At 62.2% G+C, this 27,215-nt stretch overlaps 4 protein-coding genes across 6 annotated transcripts; 1 reads left to right on the top strand and 3 right to left on the bottom strand.

The window, feature by feature from the left end:
• Window positions 1-303: 303 nt before the first annotated feature.
• LOC115490595 (glutathione S-transferase Mu 1) lies at window positions 304-3,830 on the bottom strand. The gene is made up of 8 exons (XM_030255809.4): window positions 3,738-3,830; window positions 2,798-2,873; window positions 2,645-2,709; window positions 2,258-2,339; window positions 1,064-1,164; window positions 810-905; window positions 622-732; window positions 304-541 (listed from the first exon to the last, which is right to left on the bottom strand). The coding sequence occupies exons 1-8, from the start codon at window positions 3,768-3,770 to the stop codon at window positions 446-448; spliced, it is 660 nt and encodes a 219-aa protein (XP_030111669.4). The 5' UTR covers window positions 3,771-3,830; the 3' UTR covers window positions 304-445.
• A 2,433-nt stretch (window positions 3,831-6,263) lies between these two features.
• LOC115490593 (glutathione S-transferase 2) lies at window positions 6,264-9,320 on the bottom strand. Its single transcript, XM_030255807.4, has 8 exons — window positions 9,200-9,320; window positions 8,987-9,062; window positions 8,578-8,642; window positions 8,425-8,506; window positions 8,236-8,336; window positions 7,964-8,059; window positions 7,783-7,893; window positions 6,264-6,433 (listed from the first exon to the last, which is right to left on the bottom strand). Exons 1-8 carry the CDS (start codon window positions 9,233-9,235, stop codon window positions 6,338-6,340), a joined length of 663 nt encoding a protein of 220 aa, XP_030111667.4. The 5' UTR covers window positions 9,236-9,320; the 3' UTR covers window positions 6,264-6,337.
• A 203-nt stretch (window positions 9,321-9,523) lies between these two features.
• On the bottom strand, window positions 9,524-19,701 carry AMPD2 (adenosine monophosphate deaminase 2). Of its 3 annotated transcripts, none has more exons than XM_030255786.4 (18): window positions 19,585-19,701; window positions 17,809-17,939; window positions 17,284-17,414; window positions 16,928-16,996; window positions 16,258-16,369; window positions 15,974-16,160; window positions 15,748-15,889; window positions 15,570-15,659; window positions 15,195-15,324; window positions 14,899-15,093; window positions 14,609-14,740; window positions 14,348-14,511; window positions 14,122-14,248; window positions 13,879-14,042; window positions 13,671-13,791; window positions 13,424-13,597; window positions 12,465-12,575; window positions 9,524-10,559 (listed from the first exon to the last, which is right to left on the bottom strand). In XM_030255786.4, exons 2-18 carry the CDS (start codon window positions 17,836-17,838, stop codon window positions 10,350-10,352), a joined length of 2,289 nt encoding a protein of 762 aa, XP_030111646.1. In that variant the 5' UTR covers window positions 17,839-17,939; window positions 19,585-19,701; the 3' UTR covers window positions 9,524-10,349. The 3 variants fall into 3 exon arrangements, with proteins under 3 accessions (XP_030111646.1, XP_030111641.1, XP_030111643.1); XM_030255781.4 differs by having other exon boundaries at window positions 19,379-19,682; XM_030255783.4 differs by lacking the exon at window positions 16,928-16,996 and having other exon boundaries at window positions 19,379-19,690.
• Window positions 19,619-26,899, top strand: GNAT2 (G protein subunit alpha transducin 2). The gene is made up of 9 exons (XM_002197747.7): window positions 19,619-19,742; window positions 21,935-22,159; window positions 23,007-23,049; window positions 23,246-23,387; window positions 23,549-23,706; window positions 24,300-24,428; window positions 24,648-24,777; window positions 26,147-26,300; window positions 26,699-26,899. The coding sequence occupies exons 1-9, from the start codon at window positions 19,646-19,648 to the stop codon at window positions 26,887-26,889; spliced, it is 1,269 nt and encodes a 422-aa protein (XP_002197783.2). The 5' UTR covers window positions 19,619-19,645; the 3' UTR covers window positions 26,890-26,899.
• Window positions 26,900-27,215: the final 316 nt, after the last annotated feature.

The raw sequence follows: 27,215 nt of genomic DNA, 5'->3' as shown, positions 1-27,215 counted from the left end.
ACACTCCTGGTCCCCATCTTTTCAAGTCGGTGGCAGTGAGGGGCCCCAGGGGACAGGGCTGTCCCCAGCCCACCCCGGTGGGTGGCAGGGCACCAAGGCTCCCTCCCCCCAGCCTTTGTCAGGGCTGCCTCATTAGAGCTCGTTAGGAATGTGCTAATGAGGAGCAGGGCTCCTTTCCCTTTCCCAGGGCAAGAGGGAGTGGCCTCGTTCCCCAAACCAACCCAGCCATGGGGGACTGGGACCCCTGGGGCAGGGACCCCCCGCTTGGGCAGGGACCCCCACAACTCTTGTGGGGGCTCAGGGTGCCACATCTAAAAAGCGTTTTATTGTCTCGGGGTGGGGGTGGGGGGGCGTCATGGCAGTGGTGCTGCCCCCCCCAAGGATGGAGGGTGCTGGGGGGCTGGGTCAGGACTCCCCCCACCCTCTGAGCCCCCGTGCTGAGCTCCTACAGCTTCTTGTTGCCCCACTTGGCCATCTTGTTGTTGATGGGCATCTTCTGGAAACGGCTGGACTTCAAGTAGGCAGCCACCTTCTCCAGAGCCTGGGGGCACACACAGAGTGTCAGGGGTGCCCCCAATGGCAGACCCCACCCAGGGGGGACCCCGGGGTGCCCCTGCTCACCCCAAAGCGCTCCACAAAGTCCTTGAGGTTCTTGAAGGGCTCCAGGCACTTGGGCTCGAAGATGCGGTTCTGATCCAGCACGTCGAACATGAGGAAGTCCACGAAGGTCAGCTGGGGACATCGGGGGGACACAGTGAGGACAAAGCCCCTCCCCAGCCCCTCAGCCCCCTCGGGAGTCCTGGCAGTACCTTCTCCCCTGCAAACCACTTTCTGTCCCCCAAGAAGTTGGAGAAGAGCTTCAGCTTCCCCGGGAGCTGCTCCAGGTAGCCCGGCTTGAGCTTCTCCTGAGGGAGGGAGGAAGGGGTGAGGATGGGCAGCCCCAGCCTGCCCCCATGGGGAGCACCCTCCCTGTACGGGGTCCCCAGTGCTGGCACAGGGTCCCCAATGCTGGCACAGGGTCCCCAATGCTGGCACAGGGTCCCCCAGCCCGCAGGACACTCACAAAGTCAGGGTTGTAGCAGACCATGACAAGGCTCATGCGGAAATCCATGATCTGGTTCTCCAGCATGTCCACACGCAGGATCTCCTCCTCTGTCTCACCACCTGCACAGGGGGGTCAGCACTGGGGGCCCAAACCCTCCCTGACCCCAGCCCTGCACCCCAAACCCTCCCTGACCCCAGCCCTGCACCCCAAACCCTCCCTGGTCCCAGCCCTGATACCCCAAACCCTCCCTGGTCCCAGCCCTGCACCCCAAACCCTCCCTGACCCCAGCCCTGATACCCCAAACCCTCCCTGGTCCCAGCCCTGCACCCCAAACCCTCCCTGGTCCCAGCCCTGCACCCCAAACCCTCCCTGACCCCAGCCCTGCACCCCAAACCCTCCCTGACCCCAGCCCTGATACCCCAAACCCTCCCTGACCCCAGCCCTGATACCCCAAACCTTTCCTGATCCCAGCCCTGATACCCCAAACCCTCCCTGACCCCAGCCCTGATACCCCAAACCCTCCCTGACCCCAGCCCTGATACCCCAAACCCTCCCTGGTCCCAGCCCTGCACCCCAAACCCTCCCTGACCCCAGCCCTGATACCCCAAACCCTCCCTGACCCCAGCCCTGCACCCCAAACCCTCCCTGACCCCAGCCCTGCACCCCAAACCCTCCCTGACCCCAGCCCTGATACCCCAAACCCTCCCTGACCCCAGCCCTGCACCCCAAACCCTCCGTGACCCCAGCCCTGCACCCCAAACCCTCCCTGACCCCAGTCCTGATACCCCAAACCCTCTCTGACCCCAGCCCTGATACCCCAAACCCTCCCTGGTCCCAGCTCAGCTGCTGGCTGTGGGTTCATTTACCTTCAGCTCCAACCCATGCTCACCCCAACTCCAACCTGTACCCCAGTCCAAGTCCAACCCCAAACCAAGCCCAGCTGACCCCCAATTCAATTCCAACCTTACTCCAATCCCATCCCCAGCCCTACTCCAATTCCAGCTCCCAACCCAACCCTAAAACTAACCCCACTCCAACCTCAACCCTACTGCAATCCCAACTTTAATCCAAGTCCAGCCCCAACTGTAACCCAACTCTAACCCCAATGCAACCGAACCCTCATCTAATTCCAAATCCACGTCCAACCCCACTCCAAACCCCCTCCAATCCCATTCCATCCCCACCCCAATCCCCCAGCCCCCACCCACTCACACATGTTGTGCTTGCGGGCGATGTAGCGCAGGATGGCGTTGCTCTGGGTCAGCTTGGTGGGGCCGTCGATGAAATACGGCAGCTGGGGGGACACAGGGACATGGGGACACTGGGACATGGGGACAGAGGGACATGCTGGGGGGGACAGAGGGACATGGGGACACCGGGACGTGGGGACACAGGGACATGCTGGAGGGGACACAGGGACATGGGGATATGCTGGAGGGGACAGAGGGACGTGGGGACACCGGGACATGCTGGAGGGGACACAGGGACATGGGGATATGCTGGAGGGGACAGAGGGACGTGGGGACACAGGGACATGCTGGAGGGGACAGAAGGACACCAGGACACCCCGTCACAGCCCCCCAGCTCCAGAGCACCTACGTTGGGGAAGTCAAGGCCCAGCTTCTCCTTCTCGTTGATCCATTGGCTCTTATCGTAGTCGGGAGCTGGAAGGGAAGGGGGGGTTGGGTGATGTCCACCCCAGAAGCCCCAAAAGAGGCTGAGGGTGGTGTGGGGACCCCCGACCCCCCTCACCTTCCCCACAGCTGTAGAGCTTGTCCTCATAGGGTGTCTCGGTGTACTCCAGGAGCAGGCGGATGGCGTGGGCAAGCTGGGGAGTGGGATCGGTGAGACCCCCCAAAAACACCCCCCAAAGTGAGCCTGCAACTGGCTCACACGTGGGGAAACTGAGGCACAGGGGAGGGCAAACTGCACCCCCTTCCCAGTACCGCCTGCACAGGGGACCCACCCCAAAAGCAACATCCTCCCACCCCAGAGTTCAGCAGGACCCCACAAGATATCCCAAACCCCCCCAAAGACCAGAGGGGCTCCCACAGCTCCTCCCAAGGTTAGGAGGACAGCCCAAGACCCCCCAAAACATCGGAGGGACCCCACGGACTCACCGCAGCCCCCCAAGGGTGGCCCCCTGCCGTCCCCCCCAGGCTGGGTCCACCCCAGCCACCTCCCCCAAAACACCAAGGGACCCCCCACAACAGCCCAAAAGCCACAGGAGACCCCCGAAGACCCCCCCAGAAACCCCCAGGAGCCAGGGGAGAGCCCCGAGACACCCCAAAGCCCAGAGGGACCTCCCGCAGCCCCCCACGAGATAAACGGGACCCCCCCACGAGCCCTCGCTGCCCCCCAAAAGCTCAGAGGGACCCCCACAGCCCCCCCAAGCCAAAAGAGACCCGCGCAGCGCCCCCAAAGCGCAGCGGAACCGCCACAGCCCCGCCCCCAAAAGCAGAAGGGACCCCCCAAACCCCCCGAACATCCCCTGCGACCCCCGAAACACCAAAGGGACCCCCGGAGCCCCCCCCCAATTCCCCCAGAGAACAGGGGGGAAGCCCGGAGACCCCTTAAGTCCCCCCAAAAGCGCAGGGGGAGCCCCGGAGCTCTCTCGGGGGTCCCCGGGGTGGCGGTCCCGGGGGTGGCGGTCCCGGGGGTTGGGGGGTCCCGGCGGTGCGGCCCCGCTCACCCCGCGGATGTCCCAGTACCCCAACACCGCCATGGCCGCGCGATCGACGCCCCGCCCCCACAGGCCACGCCCACCGGGGAGGGGGAATGGGCGGGGCTTGGGCGGGAATGGGCGGGGCTTAACGGGACCGGGCTCCGCCCCATCCCGGGGGTCTCTCTTATCCCGGGGGTCCCCCTCATTCCGGGGTTCTCCTCATCCCCGGGGTCTCCCTCGTCCTGGGCGTCTCTCTTATACCGGGGGTTCTCCTCATCCCGGGGGTCTCCCTCATCCCGGGGATCCCCCTCATCCCGGGGGTCTCTCTTATCCCGGGGGTCCCCCTCATCCCGGGCGTTCTCATTCCGGGGGTCTCCCTCATTCCGGGGTTCTCCTCATCCCCGGGGTCTCCCTCGTCCGGGGCGTCCCTCTTATACCGGGGGTTCTCCTCATCTCCGGGGTCTCCCTTATCCCAGGGTTCTTCTCATCCCGGGGGTTCTCCTCATCCCGGGGGTTCTCCTCATCCCCGGGGTCTCCCTCATCCCGGGGGTCTCCCTTATCCCAGGGTTCTTCTCATCCCGGGGGTTCTTCTCATTCTGGGGGTCCCCCTCATTCTGGGGATCCTCCACATCCCAGGGGTCTCCCTCATCCCGGGGGTTCTCCTCATCCATGGGGTACCTCTTATACCGGGGGTCTCCCTCATCCCGGGGGTCTCCCTTATCCCGGGGGTCCCCCTCATCCCGGGCGTTCTCATTCCGGGGGTCTCCCTCATTCCGGGGTTCTCCTCATCCCCGGGGTCTCCCTCGTCCTGGGCGTCCCTCTTATACCGGGGGTTCTCCTCATCCCGGGGGTCCCTTTCATCCCGGGGGCTCTCCTCACCCCGGGGGTCCCCCTTATCCCAAGGGTTCTTCTCATTCTGGGGGTCCCCCTCATTCTGGGGGTCCCCCTCATCCTGAGGGTTCTCCTCATCCCGGGGTCTCCCTCATCCCGGGGGTTCTCCACATCCCAGGGGTACCTCTTATACCGGGGGTCTCTCTTATCCAGGGGGTCCCCCTCTTTCCGGGGGTTCTCCTCATCCCCGGGGTCTCCCTCGTCCCGGGGATCCCGCTCATCCCAGGGGTTCTCCTCATCCCGGTGGTTCTACTCATCCCAGGGATCCTCCTCATCCCCGGGGTCTCTCTTATCCCGGGGGTCCCCCTCATCCCGGGGGTCTCTCTTATCCCGGGGGTTCTCCTCATCCCAGGGGTACCTATTATACCGGGGGTCTCCCTAATTCCGGGGGGGTCTCGCTCATCCCGGGAGTTCTCCTCATTCTGGGGTTCTCCTCATCCCAGGGATCCTCCTCATCCCCGGGGACTCTCTTATCCCGGGGGTTCCCCTCGTCCTGGGCGTCCCTCTTATACCGGGGGTTCTCGTCATCCCGGGGGTCTCCCTCATCCCGGGGGTCCCCCTTATCCCAGGAGTTCTTCTCATTCTGGGGGTCCCCCTCATTCTGGGGGTCCTCCGCATCCCGGGGGTCTCCCTCATCCCGGGGGTTCTCTTCATCCATGGGGTACCTCTTATACCGGGGGTCTCCCTCATCCCGGGGGTCTCTCTTATCCCGGGGGTCCCCCTCATCCCGGGGGTCCACCTCATCCCGGGGGTCTCCCTCATTCCGGGGTTCTCCTCATCCCCGGGGTCTCCCTCGTCCGGGGGTTCTCCTCATTCCGGGGTCCCCCTCATTCTGGGAGTCCCCCTCATCCCGGGGGTCTCCCTCATCCCGGGGGTTCTCCTCGCCCCGGGGGTCCCCCTTAGCAGAGGTTTCTGTGGTCCCCCCCATCCCCATGGAACCCCCTTATGCCAGGGACTCCACCATCCCCCAAACCCCGTGGGGCTCCCCAAATCCCAGGAGTTCTGCATCCCTCCCATCCCCATGGGAACCCCCTTGTCGTGAGGGCTCTGTGACCACCCCAAAGTCCATGGGGTGACCACCCCCTTATCCTGGGGGTCTGCGGCCACCCCAAGTTCTGTGGGGGGTCCCCCTTAACAGGGGGTTCTCTGACCCCCCCATCCCCGTGGCTCTGCCACCCCCTAAATTCCATGGGGTCCCCCTATCCTAGGGGTTGTGTGACACTCCCCATCCACCCCCACGGGACCATTTGATTCTGGGGCACTGCAAACCCCCAAACTCCACGGGGTGCCCTTCTTCCGGGGCTCTGCAGCCCCTTAAATTCCATGGGTTCCCCCTTTTCCTGGGGGAATCTTGCAACCCCCCAAACTCCTTGGGGACCCCCTTATCCTGCAAGGATATCACGTCTGTGACACCCCCTCAAGCTTCACTGGGGTCCCCCCTTTCAATCCCCTCAGCTGCAGGGGGGTCTCACCATCCTGGGGGGGATAGGGACCCCACCTCGGTCCCCACAGCGCCCACGGGGGTCCCCCTGATCCGGGGGATGCAGGGGGGAGTGGCTCCCCCCATCCCGGGATCCAGGAGGGCCCAACATCCCCCAGGGGTTACCCCACAAATGAGGGGCTCCCACCGCAGTGCCTCGGCAGCTCAGTGCCCCCCACACAGCACAGACAAGGGGGAGCCCCCCGTGCTTTATTGGGGAGTTCTGGGGGGATTTGGGGGAGGGGGGGTCAGCCCCTCACTCCTTGGTGTTGCACCACTTCGCCAGGCGCCAGAAAATCGGGGTTTTCATGAAGCGCCCCGAGCTCATGTAGGCAGAGATCTTGTCCAGGGCCTGGGGGACAGGGACACGTGGGGACAATGGGGACACCACGGGGACAGTGGTGGGGCCACTGGGGTGTCTGAGATGGGGACGGGGACACCGGGGTGTTGGGGACAGGGATGGGGTCACAGGGATGGGGACAGGGACACCGGGATGTTGGGGACAGGGATAGGGATACTGGGATGACTGGGATGGGGACAATGGGATATCTGGAATGGGGACAGGGACACCGGGGTGTTGGGGACAGGGATGTCTGAGATGGGGACAGGGACACCAGGGTGTTTGGGACAGGGTTGGGGTCACTGGGATGGGGACAGCGACACTGGGGTGTTGGGGACAGGGATGGGGTCACTGGGATGACTGGAATGGGGACAGGGACATCAGGGTGGTGGGGACAGGGATAGGGACACTGGGATGACTGGGATGGGGACAGAGACATCAGGGTGTTTAGGACAGGTATGGGGTCACTGGGATGGGGACAGGGACACCGGGGTGTTGGGGGACAGGGATGTCTGAGATGGGGACAGGGACATCAGGGTGTTTGGGACAGGGATGGGGTCACTGGGATGGGGACAAGGACACCGGGGTGTTGAGGACAGGGTGGGATGACTGGAATGGGGACAGGGTCACCGGGGTGTTGGGGACAGGGATGGGGTCACTGGGATGGGGACAAGGACACCGGGGTGTTGAGGACAGGGTGGGATGACTGGAATGGGGACAGGGTCACCGGGGTGTTGGGGACAGGGATGGGGTCACTGGGATGACTGGGATGGGGACATCAGGATGTTGGGGACAGGGATGGGGTCACTGGGATGGGGACAGGGACACTGGGGTGTTGGGGACAGGGATGGGGTCACTGGGATGGGGACAGGGACACTGGAGTGTTGGGGACAGGGATGGGGTCACTGGGATGACTGGGATGGGGACAGGGACACCGGGGTGTTGGGGACAGGGATGGGGTCACTGGGATGGGGACAGGGACATCAGGGTGTTGAGGACAGGGATGGGAACACCACAGGGTCAGGGATGGGGACAGAGATGGACCCTGGGGAGTCAGGAATTGGGACAGGGACATTGGGGTGCCAGGAATGAGATGGGGACACTGGGATGTCAGTGATGGGGTCACTGGGGCATCAGGGACAGGGATTGGGACACCAGGGGTCAGGGATGGGGTCCCGGGGGTGGCAGGAATGGGGATGGAGACAGAAACTCCGGGGATTTAAGGATGAGGGTTGGGATGGGACAGGGACACTGAGGTGTCAGGGACGGGCACAGGGGGGTGGCGGGTGGGGACAGCGGCTGTCAGATGGGGCCGGGACAGGGCGGTGGCCCCGGGCTGTGCCCGTCCCTGCCCTGCCCACCTCGAAGCGCTGCAGGAACCGGGCCAGGTTCCCCTTCAGCTCGGGACACTCGGGCACGAACATGCGCTGCTGGTCCAGCACATCGTACGCCAGAAAGTCCACGAAGGTGATCTGGGGGAGGGGCAGGGGGGGGTCAGACACCACAGAGACTCCCCAAAACCCCCCAGAGTCCCCCACGTACCTTCTGCCCTGCGAACCAGGGCCGGGAGCCCAGGAACCGCGACAGCTCCTGCAGCTTCTGGGGCAGCTGCTCCAGGTACGCGGGCTTCAGCTTCTCCTGCACGGCGGGGAGGGCACAGTTTGGGGGTGCTGCTCCCCCCAGAACCCCCAGAACCCCGGGGCATCACCCCCTGGCTGCAGCCAGCTGGGGGATGTGCCCCGAGCTGCTGGTGGGGGGACAGCCCCGGGGCTGGGGGGGATCCGTCCCCCCGTGTCCCCCCCGGGGGCACTCACAAAGTCGGGGCTGTAGCAGAGCCGAGCGAAACTCATCCTCAGATCCATCAGCTGGTTTTCCAGGAGATCCACGCGCTGCTTCTCCTCCTCCGTCTCGCCGCCTGCGGGGTGGGGAGGTGTCAACTCACCCCCCAAAAAACCCCGGGGAACCCCCCACCCCCCCACCCGGGCGCGGGGACCCCCACTCACACATGTTGTGCTTGCGGGCGATGTAGCGCAGGATGGCGTTGCTCTGGGTCAGCTTGGTGGGGCCGTCGATGAGGTACGGGAGCTGCGGGTGCCGGGGTGGGCTCAGCCCGGAGACCCCCACCCCCACCCCCTCCCACCCCCCCCATCACCTACGTTGGGGAAGTCGAGCCCCAGTTTCTCCTTCTCGTTGGTCCAGTCGCTCCGGTCATAGTCAGGGGCTGGGGGGGCAGAGAGATTTGGGGGGGGCTCCCCCAAGCCCCTGCCCCACTCGTGGCACCCACAGCAATGGGGGGGTGCGGGCACTGGGGGTGTCCCCCCCCTTGCCCGGGACAGCCGTGACCCCTCCGGGACAGATAAGGGAGAACGTTGTCCCCGAGAGGGGTCAAGGTCCCTTTTATTGGGGGGGGGGATGGGGGGGACAAAGGTGACCCCCGAGCTGGCAGGAGGGGGTGGGGGCGGCGGGACACGCCGCGAAGTGGGGGCGTCGCCCCCTTTCTGACAGGGCAGGAACGAGGGGCGGGGGGTGGCGGAATTTGGGGTGACACCCCCTTGCCCCCCTCACCTGGGCCAGGCCGGTACTGGCGCTCCTGGTAGGGCGTGTCCGTGTACTCCAGCAGCAGGCGGATGGCGTGGGCCAGCTGCGGGCACAGCAGCCGCTTTTGGCACCCCAAAACCCCCCGGACCTCTCCCCCACACCCTGGCACCCCCCAGCACCCCCAAACCCGCGCCCACCCCCGTCCCCAGCGTGCCCCTGGCACCCCTCGGTCCCACTCACCCCACGGATGTCCCAGTACCCCAGTGTGACCACCATGGCGACACGCGGCTGCGGCTCTGAGAGAACACGGACTGGGGCGGACTGGGACGGACTGGGGCGGACTGGGGCAGGACCCAACCCTGTGCCCTCCCCCTGGCGCCAGCGCCATGGGCAGGGTGCCAGGGCATCCTGCCAGCGCTGGTGCTGCCACTGCCGCTCGGAATCCGCCCCCCATCACCTGGGGACCCCCAAACCCAAACCGTGAGGCGACACACAACCCCCTTCTGTGCCTCAGTTTCCCTCTGGGGCTGCGCTCCCTCCCTCCCCTCACTTTCAGTGCCAGTGTTTTACTTAAATACTTTTATTTTTCATGCTTGGCTAGGTTTTTTTTTCTCAGAACTTGGTGTTGTTTTTCTAGTCGCCATTAGGTTTTCCCGGGAATGCCGGCTCCAGATGCAGACAGCAGCACTGGGATGGGAGACTGCAGGGATAGAGGGGTACTGCCCCACCGGGATGGGAGAAGCCACAAACAAACATCTCCTGGGAGTGCTGGGGACAGGGACACTCGTCACCTGGTCCCCTTTCCCTTCGTCCCTGAGGCGGTGGGATGCAACATTCTCCATCCCACCCCTTGCCTTCCTCCCTGTGGTGATGAGGAGGGAGCATCCCCCAGCAGGCACCATCCCCCTGTCCTCTGGGCCGCTGCGTCCCCACCGACAGCAGAGACCTCAGGTCTGGGTTCCTTTGGTTGTCCCCACAGGGTGGAAGAAGAGGCTGAGAGGGCACCAGGGCTAAAGAGCATCAGGACCCAGTGGGGCTGGGCTGGGTCTCCCACACTGTCACCACAGCAGCACCCAGGACTTGTCACTGCGTCCTCAGCTTGGGAGGTAAATCCAGGAACCCCTGGCTGTGCCCTCCCCTGTGTCACCTCCTCGTGCCATCAAGCCCAGCAGGGCCCAAGCCAGCAAGGAGCCACCAGTTAAAAACAACAGAAAAAGACAAAAAAAGCCACCCATAAAATGACCAAACCAAGATGAAACGGAGAGGACTCGACAAACTCCATGCCCTGCAGCGGCACCAGGACAGCAGCAGGAGCGGCCCCTTCCCAGGGCAGGAGGTAGCGGGAGGGGGGACGGCGCGGAGCCCTGGAGGGCTCGGGGGGAGCTGGGGGTCAGTGGGTGCCCAGGGAGATGGTGAGCACGTCCTCCTCCTGGATGGGCTCCAGCTCAGCGCTCTGCACCGCCTGCGTGATGAGCGTCAGCTCCTGGCACAGCGTCTCGAAGCGGTAGCTGACGCGGATGTCGGGGACGTTGGTCCGGCGGATGTCGTTCCCCTCCGGACCCTCCTTCAGGTAGTTGGGACCCAGCCAGTAGCTCTTCACCTGCGGCAGGTGGGAGAGGGTCCCGCGGCTGCCCGGCACCCCCCGGTGCTCCCGGCGCACGTGGAGGGGGAATGGGAATGGGAATTGGGAATGGGGGAACTGGGGGTGGGAATGGGAATTGGGAATGGGGGAACTGGGGGTGGGAATGGGAATTGGGAATGGGAATTGGGAATGGGCTGGGTGGGAATGGGGGAACTGGGAGTGGGAATGGGCAACTGGGTGGGAATCGGAATTGGGAATGGGGGAACTGGGAATGGGGGAATGGGGAGTGGGAATGGGCAACTGGGTGGGAATGGGAATTGGGAATTGGGAATGGGGGAATTGGGAATGGGGAATGGGCAACTGGGTGTGAATGGGAATTGGGAATGGGCTGGGTGGGAATGGGAATTGGGAATGGGGGAACTGGGGGTGGGAATGGGCAACTGGGGGGGAATGGGAATTGGGAATGGGGAACTGGGAGTAGGAATGGGAATTGGGCATGGGGGAACTGGGAGTGGGAATGGGCAACTGGGAATGGGGGAACTGGGAATGGGAATGGGCAACTACGTGTAAATGGGAATTGGGAATGGGGGAACTGGGAGTGGGAATGGGCAACTGGGTGGGAATGGGAATTGGGAATGGGCTGGGTGGGAATGGGGGAATTGGGAGTAGGAATGGGCAACTGGGTGGGAATGGGAATTGGGAATGGGGAATGGGGAATGGGAATGGGCAACTGGGTGGGAATGGGAATTGGGAATAGGGGAACTGGGAGTGGGAATGGGCAACTGGTTGTGAATGGGAATTGGGAATGGGCTGGGTGGGAATGGGGGAATTGGGAATGGGAATGGGCAACTGGGTGGGAATGGGCTGGGTGTGAATGGAAATTGGGAATTGGGAATGGGGGAATTGGGAATGGGAAACTGGGTGGGAATTGGGAATTGGGAATGGGGGAATTGGGAATGGGGAATGGGCAACTGGGTGGGAATGGGAATTGGGAATGGGGGAATGGGAAACTGGGTGGGAGTGTGGGAACTGGGAGTGGGAATGGGCAACTGGGTGGGAATGGGCTGGGTGGGAATGGAAATTGGGAATGGAGGAATGGGGAATGGGAATGGGAAACTGGGTGGGAATGGGAATGGGCTGGGTGGGAATGGGGGAATTGGGAGTAGGAATGGGCAACTGGGTGGGAATGGGCTGGGTGGGAATGGGAATTGGGAATGGGAATGGGCAACTGCGTGTAAATGGGAATTGGGAATGGGGGAATGGGGAATGGGAATGGGCAACTGGGTGGGAATGGGCAACTGGGTGTGAATGGGAATTGGAAATGGGCAACTGGGTGTGAATGGGAATTGAGAATGGGGGAACTGGGAGTGGGAATGGGCAACTGGGTGGGAATGGGGGAATTGGGAATGGGGGAATGGAGAATGGGAATGGGCAAGTGGGTGTAAATGGGAATTGGGAATGGGTGGGAATGGGAATTGGGAATGGGGGAATTGGGAGTAGGAATGGGCAACTGGGTGGGAATGGGGGAATTGGGAATGGGGGAATTGGGAATGGGAAACTGGGTGTGAATGGGAATTGGGAATGGGCAACTGGGTGTGAATGGGAATTGGGAATGGGCAACTGGGTGTGAATGGGAATTGAGAATGGGGGAACTGGGAGTGGGAATGGGCAACTGGGTGGGAATGGGGGAATTGGGAATGGGGGAATTGGGAATGGGAAACTGGGTGTGAATGGGAATTGGGAATGGGGGAATTGGGAGCCAGAATGAGCGAATGTGGGCGTTAGGGATGGGAATGGAGGAATGGAGGCAAATGGGAATTGGGAAGGGGGTTGGGAAAATGAATGGGAGAATTGGAGAATGGGGGCAAACGAGAATTAGGAATAGGCAACCTGCAGAATTGGGAATGAGGGAATGGGCCTCACCTTGTGGGAGAAGCCGCTCATAAGGACGCTGTTGCGGGCCAGCTCACACATGTCGCAGGAGCTGAGCTTCCACACCTGGGTGGCGATGCTGTACTCCTCCATCAGCGGCTCCTGGGGACGGACACGCCTCAGCTCCTGCCACACACCCCTCCGGCAGCACAGGACGGGCTCCCCACCTCCTCCCACCCCTCCACACCATCAGCACCTGCAGAACCCATCACTGCTGCCAACGGCCCCACCTCACCCGGCACCACCAGCCCCACCCTGCTGCAATTTGAGGTATTGGTGATTTTGAGATTGTAAAAAGTTGTTGTTTTTTTGCTTTGTTGCTAAAGAAGAAGTTATGATTTGTTTGTGTTGGTTTTTAAAGTTGTTTATGTTTGTTTATTTATAATATGTTTTGCTGCCCTACTGTAGGTTTGCTTTGCAGGGCAGCGTGTGGGGCTTTGCCTTTTAGTGGGATGTTATAAATATTACATATTAGAAACTATGTGTGTTATATTTATAATAATGTGCTAATATTTATTATTTACATTGAACAGTGTGTCTTTAGCTTAAACTAATAGAAAAATGTTAATACTATAGTGAAACATGGAGGACATGAAGAAGAAGAAAAAGGATAAGATACACTTAATTTCTTTTATCTTGTCTCTTTTGAACTCTTAATTTAGAATCTTAAAATTTTACTTTTGTACTTGTGTTATACTTAATTATTACTTATATTAAACACTTAGAGCTTGTAATTTATTTTGTAAGATGAAAACTGTTTTTTTATGGACAGAGATTAGAGACAGTGTCTCTCGGGGCTCTGTATAGGGGGGGGTTCTTGACTTCTTGCTAGGGTCTTAGGCTTTTTAGGGCAGCTGGAGGGAATCCTTGGATTCCTACACCACCCCACATCATCCCATCACCCCACAGCCCCTCCTGGGGTCACTGGCTGGTGCCCCCCCAGTGCTCACCTTGGTGAAGTGGAACTGGAGGGGGTCGTCGGTGGAGAGGGAGACCATGAGCCCCCGCGAGAGGTACTCGGGCAGGGGGTTGCGGTGGTAGCTCAGGAAGAGGCTGTTGTTGCTCAGCGGGGACATGGCAATGCCAATCTGCGCCAGGTAGTACAGGTACTGCAGCACAGGGGCCTGTGGGGCACAGCAGGGTAAGGGGGGGTCCCACCACACCCCCAGCCCCCCCAGGCACCCCGTCCCCACTCACCTTGCGCAGCAACAACCCGTGGGAGATGTTCTCTGACACCATGAACCCCGACACGAGGTGGTGGATGGGACCGGCCTCACCACAGTGCGGGCGCAGGACAAAGGTGTGGAAGCCCCTCTTCCTGCAGCGGGTGTTTGATGTCAGCACCACCCTCTGACCTCCCCAGAACCTCCCGGGGTCGTGGGCTCCGGGCCAGGCCCGTCCTTACCGCCGGAGGTGGTTGAGCACCGTCATGTTGGCGTACATGTAGTACAGGTAGTAGGAGTAGGGCGGGTTGTCCTCCTCCACCCAGTTGCCCGGTAAAGGGCTATCCAGGTTGAAGATGTGATGCTCTGGTTTGGATTCATCATCCACGCTGTCGAAGCCATCCACCTGCAGGAGAGACAGCCCCAGGGTGGGATGCCACCCCTCGCTGCCGCTGGGTTTGGGTGTCCCCAGGAGCAGCACTCACGTGCTCCAGGAAGAGGTGCAGCTCTGGGTGCTGGGCAGGGTGGATCGTGGCCTCGTAGAGCGGCAGGAAGATGTTCTCCAGCATCTCCTGGAAGTTGGCCAACTGCTTCTTTGTCCGGTAGATATCACTGCAGGGGATGGACCCCACTCAGAGCTGGCCTTCCCCCCAGTGGGGCGGCCTGCATCTCCCCAGCCCAGATGAGGGGTTCCTGCCCCCCTTGACTCACAAGAGCCGGGGCACTTGCACGAGCCAGCGGACGTTGTTGGAGTGGACGCGGTGGCTGACGGCCCAGCGGGCCAGCTTGTCCCACTCGTCCCGGGAGCGGCCGTAGATGGAGAGACGCAGCTCCGCGTTCTGGTACTTGCTCTCCTCCAGGTCTGCCATCACCTCCTGGCGGGAAGGGACAAGTGACAACTGTCACTGCTTGGCCACCGGGGAGGGGACATGGGTTGCAGCACCACCACCACGAGGAGGGGAGGTGGCCCACCTTGATGATGTGGGCAAAGTACTTCCCCGAGACGCGGTTGTCTGTCTTGATGAAGATCTCCCGCAGGATGGACTCCCCGATGGGGTTGTACTTGGCGTTGAACTTGTCGAAGCGGTGGAAGGTGTTCCGGTCCTGGACGTGGGACAGGTGTGACCTGAGAGTCCTCATCCCCCATCCACAGCCCCCACCAAGCTCCCTGCCCCGGAAAACCCCCTGGAGAAGATCCTGTGCCCCAGCCAAGGATGGGCTGGGGGCTCCGCTCATCCCCAGGGTTTGGGAGCCTCCCATACCGCATGGACATCCAGCGTGTCCACACTCAGGTCGTAGGCTGTGAGGTTCATCGTCTCAAACACCTCCTTGAGCGTCTGCTCCTTCCCCTTCTCCACATGGACAATTTCATCCAGGTGCTTCTTCATTGCCCGCTTGATGAAGCGCAAGAGATGCTTCTGGTTCATGCAGGACGAGGCATGGATGTGGGTGTCCACCTGCACCAGTGAGGGGATGCTCAGCCCTGAGACCCTGCAAGAGCTCCCCAGTCAAGCCAGGAACCCCCTGGATGCAGGACTAGCTCGGGACCCACAGGTACCTTGCGGATGTTGTAGAAGTCGCGGTGAGGCACCTTCTTCTGGGCCGCCAACTCCTTCATCTCATTGAGCAGCACGTGCATCTGGAACTTGTTGCTCAGGTACTGCAGCCGGCGGTAGCAGAAGGATTTGCTGCCCAAAACAGAGAAGAGCAGCTCAGTTTGGGGGTGAGGAAGAACATCCAGCCCCAAAAGGCTGGTGCCCCCACAGATATAAGAAGGTGGACTCTTGGACACAGGTGAGAGCAGACGTGGGAGAGGCACCAGCACCATGTCCCAGAGTCACTGCCATGTCCTTGGGGTGTCCCTGGGGTCCTGCCACACCCCCATCATGAGATCCCCCCCAGGGAGGGACCCTCCTGTGGGACCTTCCCTTACATGGGCCCGTTGATGATCAAAGCCATGAGGAAATTCATGTCGGCGATAAACTCCTGCAGGTCGGGGTACGGCAGGTCCAGCTCTGTGCTCCTGGTGGGGGACACATGTGGGAGTCAGACAGCCCCCCCAAAAAACCCATCACCCCAATGAGCAGGACCCTCCCTCTCACAAAACTCACTTGTCAGTGATGTCCTGCTTGGTGTAGACGTGCACGACACCATCCACCATCTTCAGCCCGAAGCCCAGGTCCGCCGGCATGTTCTGGGGATCGCACTTCTCATAGGGGTGCTGCTCAGCAAACGGGGGGTGCACGGGGACATCTGCAGTCAGGAGACACCCAACATCACCCCAAAAGCTCCTGCAGCACCCCAGCTCAGCACTGAGACCCCCCCCAGCGTGCTCACCAGCAGCCACGGGGGTCTCAGGCACCTCCTCGTAGCCACGGGTCTCCAGGGGCTTCTCGGAGAGCTCCTGCAGGTAGCGAGCCGTGGTCTTGCAGAAGCTCTGGAGCGACAGCCCCATGTACTTCTCCCGCACAAACAGCGCCTTCACCACGCTCTTGGCCGCGTCCAGCAGGTCGGTGAAGGGCACCTGGAGAGGGGACACCAAACAAAAAACCACCCCCAAAGCTGGGGTTGGCAGCCTGGAGACCCTTGCCTGGGTTCCAGGGGGTCAGGGGGAGGCTCACCCCACATTTCTCCTCCCCAGAGATGGTGACCCGCTGGAATTCTCGCTCCAGCAGTGCCTCCCGCTCCTTGGGGACATGGTCCACCAGGCTGTCATTCTGCTCCTTGAAGAGCCTGTGGGGACAGACGTGGCCAGTGGGACAATGACAGGTCTGCCCCATTCCCGTGTATGCCAACAGCAGCACGAGCCCCACGCCAGGGACTGTGTCCAGCCCTGGGGGTGGCTGGGTGGTGACGCTGTCCCCAGGGATGCCACCATGACGTTGTGGCAGCCGTGCCACCCGTGTCCTCTTTGGTGGTGGCATTGTCCCCCTTCCCAAAACACATCCCTCAGCCCTGATGAGCACAATGAAAGGTGGGGGGGGGAGAAAGGGCACAAAGAACAAAAAAACTCACGACAGAGACAGCTCCCAAGCGGAGACAGGAGGGAGGGGGACACACAGTCAGACCCCCCATCCAGGGGAAGCAGGGCCAGGACAGGGGTCCTGTGCCAGCAGCAGAGCTGGGACCCCCAGCTCACCCAACCCCCCTCCCCAGGTGCATTCAGTGTCAGTAAGAGCGGCTGGGAGGGACCTCCTGGCTCCGTGCTTGGGTGTGCTGGTCAGAGCGGGGCCAGGCGGGTCCCCGATCCCCCCCGTGGCCCCGGCCGGTGACACCGAGCCGGACACTCACTGTAAGTCCGCAGCACTGTCAATTTTCAGGAAGTCCTGTTTGGCTCTGAGCAAAATGTCGGGCTCAAGTCTGGGGACAAGGAGGCGGCGGTGGAAGGGGGGGACAGCCGGGGGGACGAGGGGGAGAGAAATGGGGGGGCCGGGGAGAGAAAACACCCCGTTAATGCCAAAACAACAGCAACCAGACAGAAACCAGCCAAAAACTCACTGCAAAGGGGACACCAAGTGCGACACCCACGGGAGAGGGCACACAGAGCTGGCACAGAGACAGCCTCCTGGGGCGGGGAGGTGGCCTGGCCCCATGCAGGACTCCCTTCCAGGGATTTGGGGCGCTACGGGGGAACCCCCCAGGCTTACTTGACGTCCTGGCTGATCTGGCGCTCCAGGCGCTGGCGCCGCTCCTCCAGCTGCTCGATGGGGCTCTCCTCAGGGAACTCGTACGGAGCCGTGCGCATCTCGTTCTCGGCCAGCGAGCGGCAAAACAGCTCCTGCCCAGAGCCAGAGCAGCCCTGCCGTGAGCTGAGCCCGGCTGTGAGCTGAGCCCAGAGCAGCCCAGAGCAGCCCAGAACAGCCCAGCTGTGAGCTGAGCCCAGAGCAGCCCAGAGCAGCCCTGCCGTGAGCTGAGCCCTGCTGTGAGCTGAGCCCTGCTGTGAGCTCAGCCCAGAGCAGCCCTGCCATGAGCCGGGTGCAGCCTCAACCCCTGGGCTGGCAGAGAAAGGCTCACACTCACAAGGATTTCCACACTCAGAGCTGAAGAAGTAGGAAGGGAGGAGGGTTTGGGGAGGATAGGAGTGGGAAGGATGGAAGGGAGAACCCCCCCCCCCACTCCCCCAACATACGCTCACCCCCCCAGACTTGGCAAACTTGGTGCCCCAGACTCACCTCAGCGATCTCCTTGTATTTGCCATCCATGGAAGTGCGCAGATCCACTGGGAAATGCTTCAGGGAATGGGGGGTCCCGGGCAGGGACCAGGCTGACTGCAGGGGTCGGGCCCCTGGCCCCCCCCGCAGCTCTGCAGGGAGTGGGACAACATCAGCTGGGCTGGAAGGGGTTAATCAGCCCCTCCACAGCTCCCCCTCCCCAGCATGGAACTGGGATGTTCTTCCCAATGGGGATGATGGGGAAACTGAGGCAGCTCAAGGGCAAGAGGGACCCCCCCTCTCTAATCCCCCTGGGAGGGCTGCTGGCTCCACTGGGGGGGCTGTACGATGCCAACAGTGAATGAGGGGCTCAGGGCCAGGCTGCAGGACCCCCATGGCATGGGGGGCACAACTCTGGGGTCCACTCCCTCTGCCAGTGCTGCCTCCCTGCCCCCCATCCCATCCTTTCCATCACAGGGGGAGGGGAGGTGACATCGTCCCCCCCAAACACGTCCCATTGCCCCCCTGCTCCCATCAGCACTGGGGCCATCGGGCTGGGGGTGCCCAGTGCCACCCCAATGCCAACACCCTCCTCTGCGACCCCAAACCCACCACACACCTGCCTGGGGGGCACTGGAAATCAGGTCCTGCTGGTTAAACTGGGTCCACCAGTAAGGGCCCCTCCACCCAGCACAGCCTGGGCAGGAGGTCCCGGTCTCCTGAGCCCCGAGTTTGAGCCTCCACCCCACTGGGAATTGGCGGGGGCTGGGCTGTTGTCACCCAAGGCAGGGATGGCACTGGTGTCAGTGGGATGTGCTGGCCGTGCCCCCGGGTGTCACCCAGGGTGTCCTGTGCCCCTGGGACACATCCTATGCTGCCCACATGTGACAGGTGGCAGCCCTGGTGGCACTCCGAGACTGTCCCCAACACGGGTGCCAGACAGATGACAACCCCAAAGTGCCACCTCGTGCCACCATCCAGGCACCCTGTGCCACCCACCCAGGACAAATATGGGTCACCAGAGCCAGGAGCAGCCCCGGTGACATCCCTAGACCCGCCAGAAACACCAGCCAGGTGACAAGCCCGAAGTGCCACCTCACCCCGGTGATATCACCGCCACCAGCACCATTTGCCATCCACCTGGAACACGTGTGCCACCCACGTGTGAGCGACACGCTGAGACCCTCTCCCAACAGTGCCAACCGCACAGTGCCACCTTGCCCACCCAGTGCCACCCCGCGCCACCCGCGATCGCCCCCGCGGAGCCCCCTGCCCCCTCCAAACCGGGTCCGCCCCCCACATCCCCCGGCGCTCCCCCTCCTTCCTCCCCCTCCTCTTCCTCCGCTCTCACTGCGCCACCGAGGCGCCGGCGGGAGGGGACACGCAGGGTCCCCCTGCCACCCTCCCGGTGCCACCGAGACACGGTGCTGGCTCCCCGCCACCGAAACCCCTCCGAGCATCCCCCCCACCCACACTGATCCCCCCGGCTCGCTGCCCCGCGCCCCCCGCGCCGGGCGGGACCGGCGTGTCCCCGTGGGCTGCGTGTCCCCGTGGGCTGCGGGGTGCGGGGAGTTTTGGGGGGGGGTCTCACCTGCGGGGCTGGGGGTCTGCAGGCTACCCCGCTTCTTGAAGGGACACTTGGCCGGGGGGACAGAGGACATGGCGGCTCCGGGGGGGCCGGGGAGGAGCGGAGGGGCTGATGCTGGCGGTGATGGTGGTGATGGTGGTGATGGTGGTGATGGTGGTGATGGTGGTGATGGGGCGGGGGGTGACGAGGGGCGCCCGGGGGACTCTTACGGCGGCGGGGCCGCAGCGGCCGCTCCCTCCCCTGGTTGATGATTGATGCAGGAACCCGGGAATGGACCAAAGTCCCCGGCGGGGCCCGGCCGGAAACCGGGACGAGGAAGAGGATGGGGCGGGCGGAGGATGTGGCGAGGAGGAGGAGGAGGAAGGAGGTGGCTGCGGCGCTGGAGGGTGGGAGAGGGGGGGGCAAGACCCGGGATGGGGCTGGGACAGCCCTGGGCCAGCCGTGGCCCCACTCACGGACAGCCCTGTCCCCCCACGGAGGAACGTGACACCCCCCGAGGAGCGCTCTGTAGCCGTGTGGGGTCGGCTGTGACACCCCCGTGTAACCCCCCGGCCCGGAGAGCCACCGCCGGCAGCTCTGTACCTCTGTGGGACCCCCGGCACGGCCCCACGCCCCCCTCGGGGACACTCGTTACCCCCGGGTTCAGCCCTAGCGTCCCCCCAAAGCGGGCATCGCACCCCCGCGAGAGATGGGGTGAGACCCCCCCAAAGTGACAGCGATGCTTCCAAAGCAGGGTAACCAATCCCCTGCCCACCCCCGAACAGGCACTGCTCCCCAAAAAGACAGAGTGTCGTTCTTCTCCATCCCAGTGGGAATCTCTGTGCACCCCACCCCCCCCAGGGGCAGTGTCACCCCCGGGATGGGCAGCCCCCTCCCCAAGGCTGGCGCTGCACCCCAGCACAGACCGTACCCTCCCAAAGGCACCGGGTACCTCCGAAATCATCCAATACCCCCCAAAAATGGGGCATTCCCCCCCCCACCCAGATATGGTACCGCACCCCAAAAGAAGGACTAAGGACTCGCACTCCTGCAGCACTCCCCGGCTCACACCCTGCTGGGGCTGCCCTGAGCCCCCCAGGAATGTCCCCAAGGAGCCCCTGCCCCCCAAGTCCCCCAGCTCACCCCCCAGCCAAACTGGGGGCCACCCAGCTGCGGGGCTGTCACCTCTGCCATCGCCCCGGTCTCCGCGTGTCCCTACCTGGGCCGGGGCTCCCGGTGCCGGGTGGCTCTGTGGCTGTCGGGCTGTGTCCCCTCCGAGCGCCCCGAGTGTCCCCTAAGCTGCCACCGCCGCAGGGGGGTATTTTTAGCCGCTGTTAGAGGGAGGGAATGTCACCCACCCCCCCTCTGTGCCCCCCACCCCTTGTCCAGGGGTGAAGGGACAGCGAGGTGACACCACCCACCGGGGCCAGGCTGTGCCAGGCTGGGAGGGCACAACAGCCACGGGGGACAGTGGGGACCCCCAGCCTGTCCCCTGCCCGCGGGGAGGGAGGGGTGGTGTCTGGTATTTTAATTGGACCCCCCTCATTAGCGCCGAGTTCATTAGAGGCTCAGAAAGGGCTTTGTGTCCGCGGGGACAGCGGGAACAGAGTGTCCCCAAGCAACGGCGCTGGCAGGGAATATGCGCACGGTGGGACGTGGGGACACCGGCGGGGGACATGGAGCCCCCAGTGGCGCCGTGCAGCGCGGGGATTTAGGGACACCTTTCACCCAAACATCGGGGACCTGCAGGACTTTTGGGGGTCCCAAAGGCCACGCCGGGGCGGGGTCTCCCCCTGTGGTGCCCACCTAAAGGCAGCCTCGCAGGAGGAAGGGGGAGGCACCCACCTGTCCCCAGGGTTTGGGGGGACCTGCTGGGCTGGGGGATGGGCTGGGAGGAGGAGGAGGAGGAGGAGGAAGGCTGAGCCACGATCCCATTAAAGAGCTTAGGCAGCGGGGGGCGGCACTCAGCGGGGCAGGATTAGGGGCCTCGTTACCCACCCCAAGGGTAATTAGCTCCCTTTTCCCTGCAGGAGGAATCCCCCAGTGCCACTTCCCCTGCCATCACCCCCCTGCCACCACCCTGTCCCCACCCAGTCCCCTGCCACTGCTGTGGAGCACCCAGGGGTGGGGGGCACTGTACACAACCAGGGGCTGATCCCATCCTCAATGCCCCCCAGAAGTGAGGTGACAGCCCACAGACAGGAGGGACCCCCAAAATGGTCCCCACTTCCCAAGTCACCTCAGGGATCAGTCCCCACTGCAGGGGGTGTCACGCTGATGCCGCCCCCTTATGTAAAGCCCCCTGCCCACCTCCCTGAGATGCTCCATCCTTTTTTTTCTCCCTGAGCCCTAATCTTTGCCATCTTGGGCTAATTGGATTTCCTGGGTCACATGGCGAGATAAAAAGTCCCCAAATCCCACGGTCAAAAAAAATCAGGTTATCCATGGGGAATTAAGGGAGAGAGCGGGGGGCAGCCAGCTGCGAGGACCCACCGAAGAGTGCTGCCAGCTTGGGGCACCCCAACATCAGGGTGCGGGGTACCTAGCTCGCCTTTTCTGGAATTTCTCTTTCACCCCCAGTGCCCACCTCGTCCCCGAGGTGTGCGTTTTATCTCCTTGAAGAGCTGGAAAAGCCTGGGGACCTAGAGGAGCTTGTGGAGTTACTGGAGGAGGAGGAGGACGAAGCCATGGGGAGCGGGGCCAGTGCCGAGGACAAGGAGATGGCCAAGAGGTCCAAGGAGCTGGAGAAGAAGCTCCAGGAGGATGCAGACAAGGAGGCCAAGACGGTCAAGTTGCTGCTGCTTGGTAAGGCTGGAGGGGATGGCCCTGGAGATGTCCCTGTGTTCCCATCCATTGAGGCTGAGGGATATGGGCACGGGGAGGGGGACAGGGAACCCGTGAGCCCCTGGGCTCCCCCTGCCCCGCCTCTGGTATCCCTTGGACAAGCCACCATCAGCCTGGAGAGGTTGAACCACCACCAGGACGTCCCCAGGGTTACCCCAGGAAGGGTTGGATGTGGCATCGGCTCTTGGGGGTGGCAGTGAAGGGACCAATGTGGGGATGGGGGAAGGGACCAAGACACCGGGTCCCACCGAGGATGCACCACGTCTCAGGGGGGTCAGTGAGAACCTGGGGAGTGTCTGCCACCAGCACCCCAAAACCTGCTGGTGGGTGCTAGGCAGGAGGAGATGGTTCTTTGGGGGTCCCTCTGCACCCCATGGGGCTAGGGGGTGACCCTGTGGGGCAGGGGTGTGACTCCATGGGGCAGGGGCCAGCAGTGGGGCCTTATCCAGGTGGGGGGGCTGGGGTCAAGGCGATTAACACCCTAATTCTAAGCAGCTTCCTGTGCTGCCCTAAGCCGCTTACGGCCCCAAAGGCACCGGCGGGCACTGCCCACGGTGGCGGGAGGTGTGGGACCCGGGGACCTGCACCCAGGAGGGTCCCACCACACTGGGGGTCTCCGAGCTGTGGTCCCACACAGGGTGCAAGGGGTGGCAGGAGTGTGGGGATGACGGCAGTGGTGGGAGGAGGCCAGGCTGAGTGTCCAGGCAGGAGATGGGTGGGGGACAGTGGCTTTGGTCCCCATGGGGTGCTCATCACTGTGGCAACAGGCCCTGATGGGCACTAAGGTGTCCCTCCCACCCTTTTCCAGGGGCTGGAGAGTCAGGGAAGAGCACCATCGTGAAGCAGATGAAGTGAGTATGGCCTGAGCAGGATGGGGAGGGGGAGGCCACAAGGATGAGCCGCCAGCTCTTTGACGTGGGGTGGCTGGGCTCCCAGTCACCCCTCCATGTCACCTGGTGGTGGCACCTGTGATTCCCAGTGTGGGGTGGTGCTTCCCACCCCAGAGGGGATGTCCTGGCTTGGGGCTGAGGCCACTGTGCCTGCCAGGATCATCCACCAGGACGGTTACACGGAGGAGGAGTGCATGGAGTTCAAGTCCATCATCTACGGGAACATCCTCCAGTCCATCTTGGCCATCATCCGCGCCATGTCTACGCTGGGCATCGACTACGCCGAGTCCGCCTGCGCGGTCAGTCGGGGTGGTGTCCCTGTCCCCCAGACCCCATGGCGTGGGGCCAGGGCAGCCCCAGAGCCAGGGTCCACAGCAGCCCCATGCTGTCCCCCCAGTCCTGAGGGCACTTTGGGGGGACAGGGGCCACCAGGGGGTTGGTGACGAAGTCCCTCTCACAGGATGAAGGCCGACTGCTCTTCAACCTGGCTGACTCCATCGAGGAGGGCACGATGCCCCCCGAGCTGGTCTCCTGCATCAAGAAGCTGTGGAAGGACGGGGGGGTTCAGGCGTGTTTTGACCGTGCTGCCGAGTATCAGCTCAACGACTCCGCCGCGTAGTGAGTGGGGACATGGCGGGCACAACGGGGACCAGCCTGGGGACCCCCTGACAGCTCATGGCCAGCTCCAGCCCAGCCTGGCAAAATCCATCTCCTCCCTGCTCCTGGGAATAGCCCGAGCCTGCCATTCTTCACCCCACCACTGTCATCCTCCATCCCACCCGTACCATTCCCCAATCCCACCAGGGCTGTTCTCCATCCCAGCAGTGTCATCCCCCATCCCACCAGTACCATTCCCCAACCCCACCAGTACTGTTCTCCATCCCAGCAGTGTCATCCCCCATCCTACCAGCGCCCTTCTCCATGCCTCAGTGCTATCCCACTGCTGCCGTCCTCCATTCCATTGGTGCTGTCCTACATCCTCCATCCCACTGGTGTCATCATCCATCCCACCAGTGCCATCCCCACCCCAAAAGTGCTGCTGACCTGCAGCCCCACCCCCCTTGATGTCCCTCAGCTCCCCAGGGATGTCACTGCCCTGGAGTCGCAGTGTTTGGCAGAGCTCAGCCCTGCAACCATCCTCAAAAACCCGAGGGAAGGGGGAGACGTGGGCAGCCCCTTGGCAGAGGTCACATATCTTCCCGTCCCCCCAGCTACCTGAACCAGCTGGACAGGATCACAGCCCCCAACTACCTCCCCAACGAGCAGGATGTGTTGCGATCCCGAGTGAAGACCACAGGGATCATCGAGACCAAGTTCTCTGTCAAAGACCTGAATTTCAGGTGGGTGGGAGCCTCCCCCACCTCCATGCTCACTCCTCCGTGCTCCCCCCAGCCCTGATGGTGGGGAGGGATTTTGGGATGACCCTGACACTCAGGGGAGCACAATGCCCTTCCACAGACAGCGATTCCTGCCCCTCCCCGAGGATGTGGCACTGGAAGCATCACATGGGGGGTGTCAGGACCAGGTGTGCGTGTCCCTCATCCTTGTCCCCTCCCCAGGATGTTCGACGTGGGAGGGCAGCGCTCGGAGCGGAAGAAGTGGATCCACTGCTTCGAGGGGGTGACCTGCATCATCTTCTGCGGGGCCCTGAGCGCCTATGACATGGTGCTGGTGGAGGACGATGAAGTGGTGGGTCGGGGTCCTGGAGGCACTGGGGGCTGAGGGGGAGAGCAATGGGGAGCTCTGAGGAGGGAGGAACAGCACCCTGCACTGTCAGATGCTCTGGGTGACCCAGGAAAGGTGTGGGAGATGCGGGATGGAGCTGGTTCCCACCCAATTGCACCCGGTAAAGGTGTTTGCACTTCCTGTGGGTCATGAATCCATGGCTCTGCCTACGAGGAAAGCCCCAGGTGCTCCTGAGCAGAACCTGAGAGCCACCAGAGAATGGCCACACAACCAATTAGCTGGAGCAAAGCTAAAGGGAACTGCAGGAAGAGCCTGGAACCTGGAAAATCTTGTCCTGAGGCACCTCGTGCTTCACTGTGCCTCCCTGGTGAGCAGAGCGGATAAGGAGGGGCAGCTCCCACCCTCCCAGTGTGGGGGCACAAGGAGGTGATCCAAAGTGTGTCCAGTGACAGCCCAGCCCTGGGAAAGCAGCTCGGAGGGCACAGATCCAGAGAGAAGGAACACAGAAGCTCCATAATGGGTTTTTCTTTGAAGAGATAAGAGATAAAAGGTGAAGACAAGAAGAGCAGGAGCGGTTTCTTCCTGGCATCTCCTCCAGGTCCCATGGCTGCTCCTGGGGATCCAAACACCTTCTGAAGCTGGATCAGGGTCAGATCTGCCATCCCTGGGCCCTGCCATGGCCAGGCAGGAGCTCGCAGCCTTTTCTCAGCCATGTGCAGGAGCATCCTTCCCATGGGAGCCCCTTGGAGAGGCTGGAATGCTCACCCAGTGCAGGACTGGGCAGGATTTGGGCAGTCAGTGCTCTGCAGACAGAAAAGCTGCTGTGATGGGAAGCTGGATGAAGGAAAACCATCAACCCTGGAGAACCCACCTGCTGCCCACCAAGACAGAGGATCCCCCTTATATCAAGAGAACCCCCCATTGGACTTGGCTCTGCCTAGATGGATCCTCATGCCCTCAGGATGACCCAGCAGCAAACTAAGAACTCAACATCTGCTCTGAAACTCGAGTTTTCCTTTTCTCAGCTCCTTCCTGAAGCTGTGGAAAACAGCCAGAAGGCACGGTCCAACAGGAGCATCCCCTGATGACTGGAATGGTGCTCACTGAGCACCTTCCTCACCGGCTGCAAGGTTTCCATGGATAATTTGCTCAGTGGAATCACAATTCATTTCTGACAATCCCAGGAGGGACTGGAGCCAGTTCCTACCCTGAGCATCACGTGGATTTCTCTGTGATTTTGGGTGGGCAGGCAGCAGGACCAGCTGCTGCTGTGGCAAACAGGGAAAAGCTCTTTTCTTGAGAATGGGGGCTTGGGGGTGGGCTGCAGTGGCCCAAAGTGGGTGTCAATCCATGATGATCCGCTTCCCTGCAGAACCGGATGCATGAATCCCTGCACCTATTCAACAGTATATGCAACCACAAGTTCTTTGCTGCCACCTCCATCATCCTCTTCCTCAACAAGAAGGACCTTTTTGAGGAAAAGATCAAGAAAGTCCATCTCAGCATCTGCTTCCCAGAGTATGACGGTGAGTCTGGACCCTTCCCAGCCTTAACCTTCCTCCTTGAGACCCCCCCAAACCAGGGGCTGGGGAGTTGTGGGGTCCCAGCAAAGACACAGCAACTTGATTTTGGGATATGTTGAGATAGGGCTGGGGAAGGGAGATGAGGATGATGAGAACTGAAAAAAAGGCTGGGGAAGGGAGATGAGGATGAGCAGAAGCAGCTCAATCCTGCTCTGTGAGGTGGTGAGTCAAATCCTGGGAGGCTGGAGCTGAGGAGAGGATGGATGTGGCCTCAGGAGGGCATCTGGAAGAACAGAAATGGGGTAGAAAGGAGTTCTGTGCTATGCATGGTCAGCACTCCACCCTTTTCCTCCAACACCGCCCTCATGGCAGCAGCTTGGAAGCATTCCCTCCCTCCACAGGTCCAAACACATTTGAGGACGCAGGGAATTACATCAAGACCCAGTTCCTGGATCTCAACATGAGGAAGGACGTGAAGGAGATCTACAGCCACATGACCTGTGCCACAGACACACAGAACGTCAAGTTCGTCTTCGACGCCGTCACAGACGTGATCATCAAAGAGAACCTCAAGGACTGCGGCCTCTTCTGAGCACCAGCAGGTACGGGAGAGGCTGGAGGCAGAAAATGGAGATAGGAGAGGGCAGGAGGGTGGTCAGAGCTGGATCCATCCCAAAAAGGGCTGGGGAAGGGGATGAGGAAGGGCAGAACAGGCTCCATCCTAGACAAAGAGCTGGGGAAGGGGAGGGGAATGAGCAGAGCCAGCTCCATCCCAAAAAGGGCTGGAAAAGGGAAGGGGGGATGAAGAGGAGGATGATCAGTATTGGCTCCATCCCAAAAAGGGCTGGAAAAGGGAAGGGGGGATGAAGAGGAGGATGATCAGTATTGGCTCCATCCCAAAAAGGGCTGGAAAAGGGA

This window comes from Taeniopygia guttata, chromosome 26 (genome assembly GCF_048771995.1).
Source record: "Taeniopygia guttata chromosome 26, bTaeGut7.mat, whole genome shotgun sequence".
NCBI classification, from domain to species: domain Eukaryota; kingdom Metazoa; phylum Chordata; class Aves; order Passeriformes; family Estrildidae; genus Taeniopygia; species Taeniopygia guttata.
Note: the sequence above shows the minus strand (reverse complement) of the source record. Positions and strands in the feature narration are given on the sequence as shown.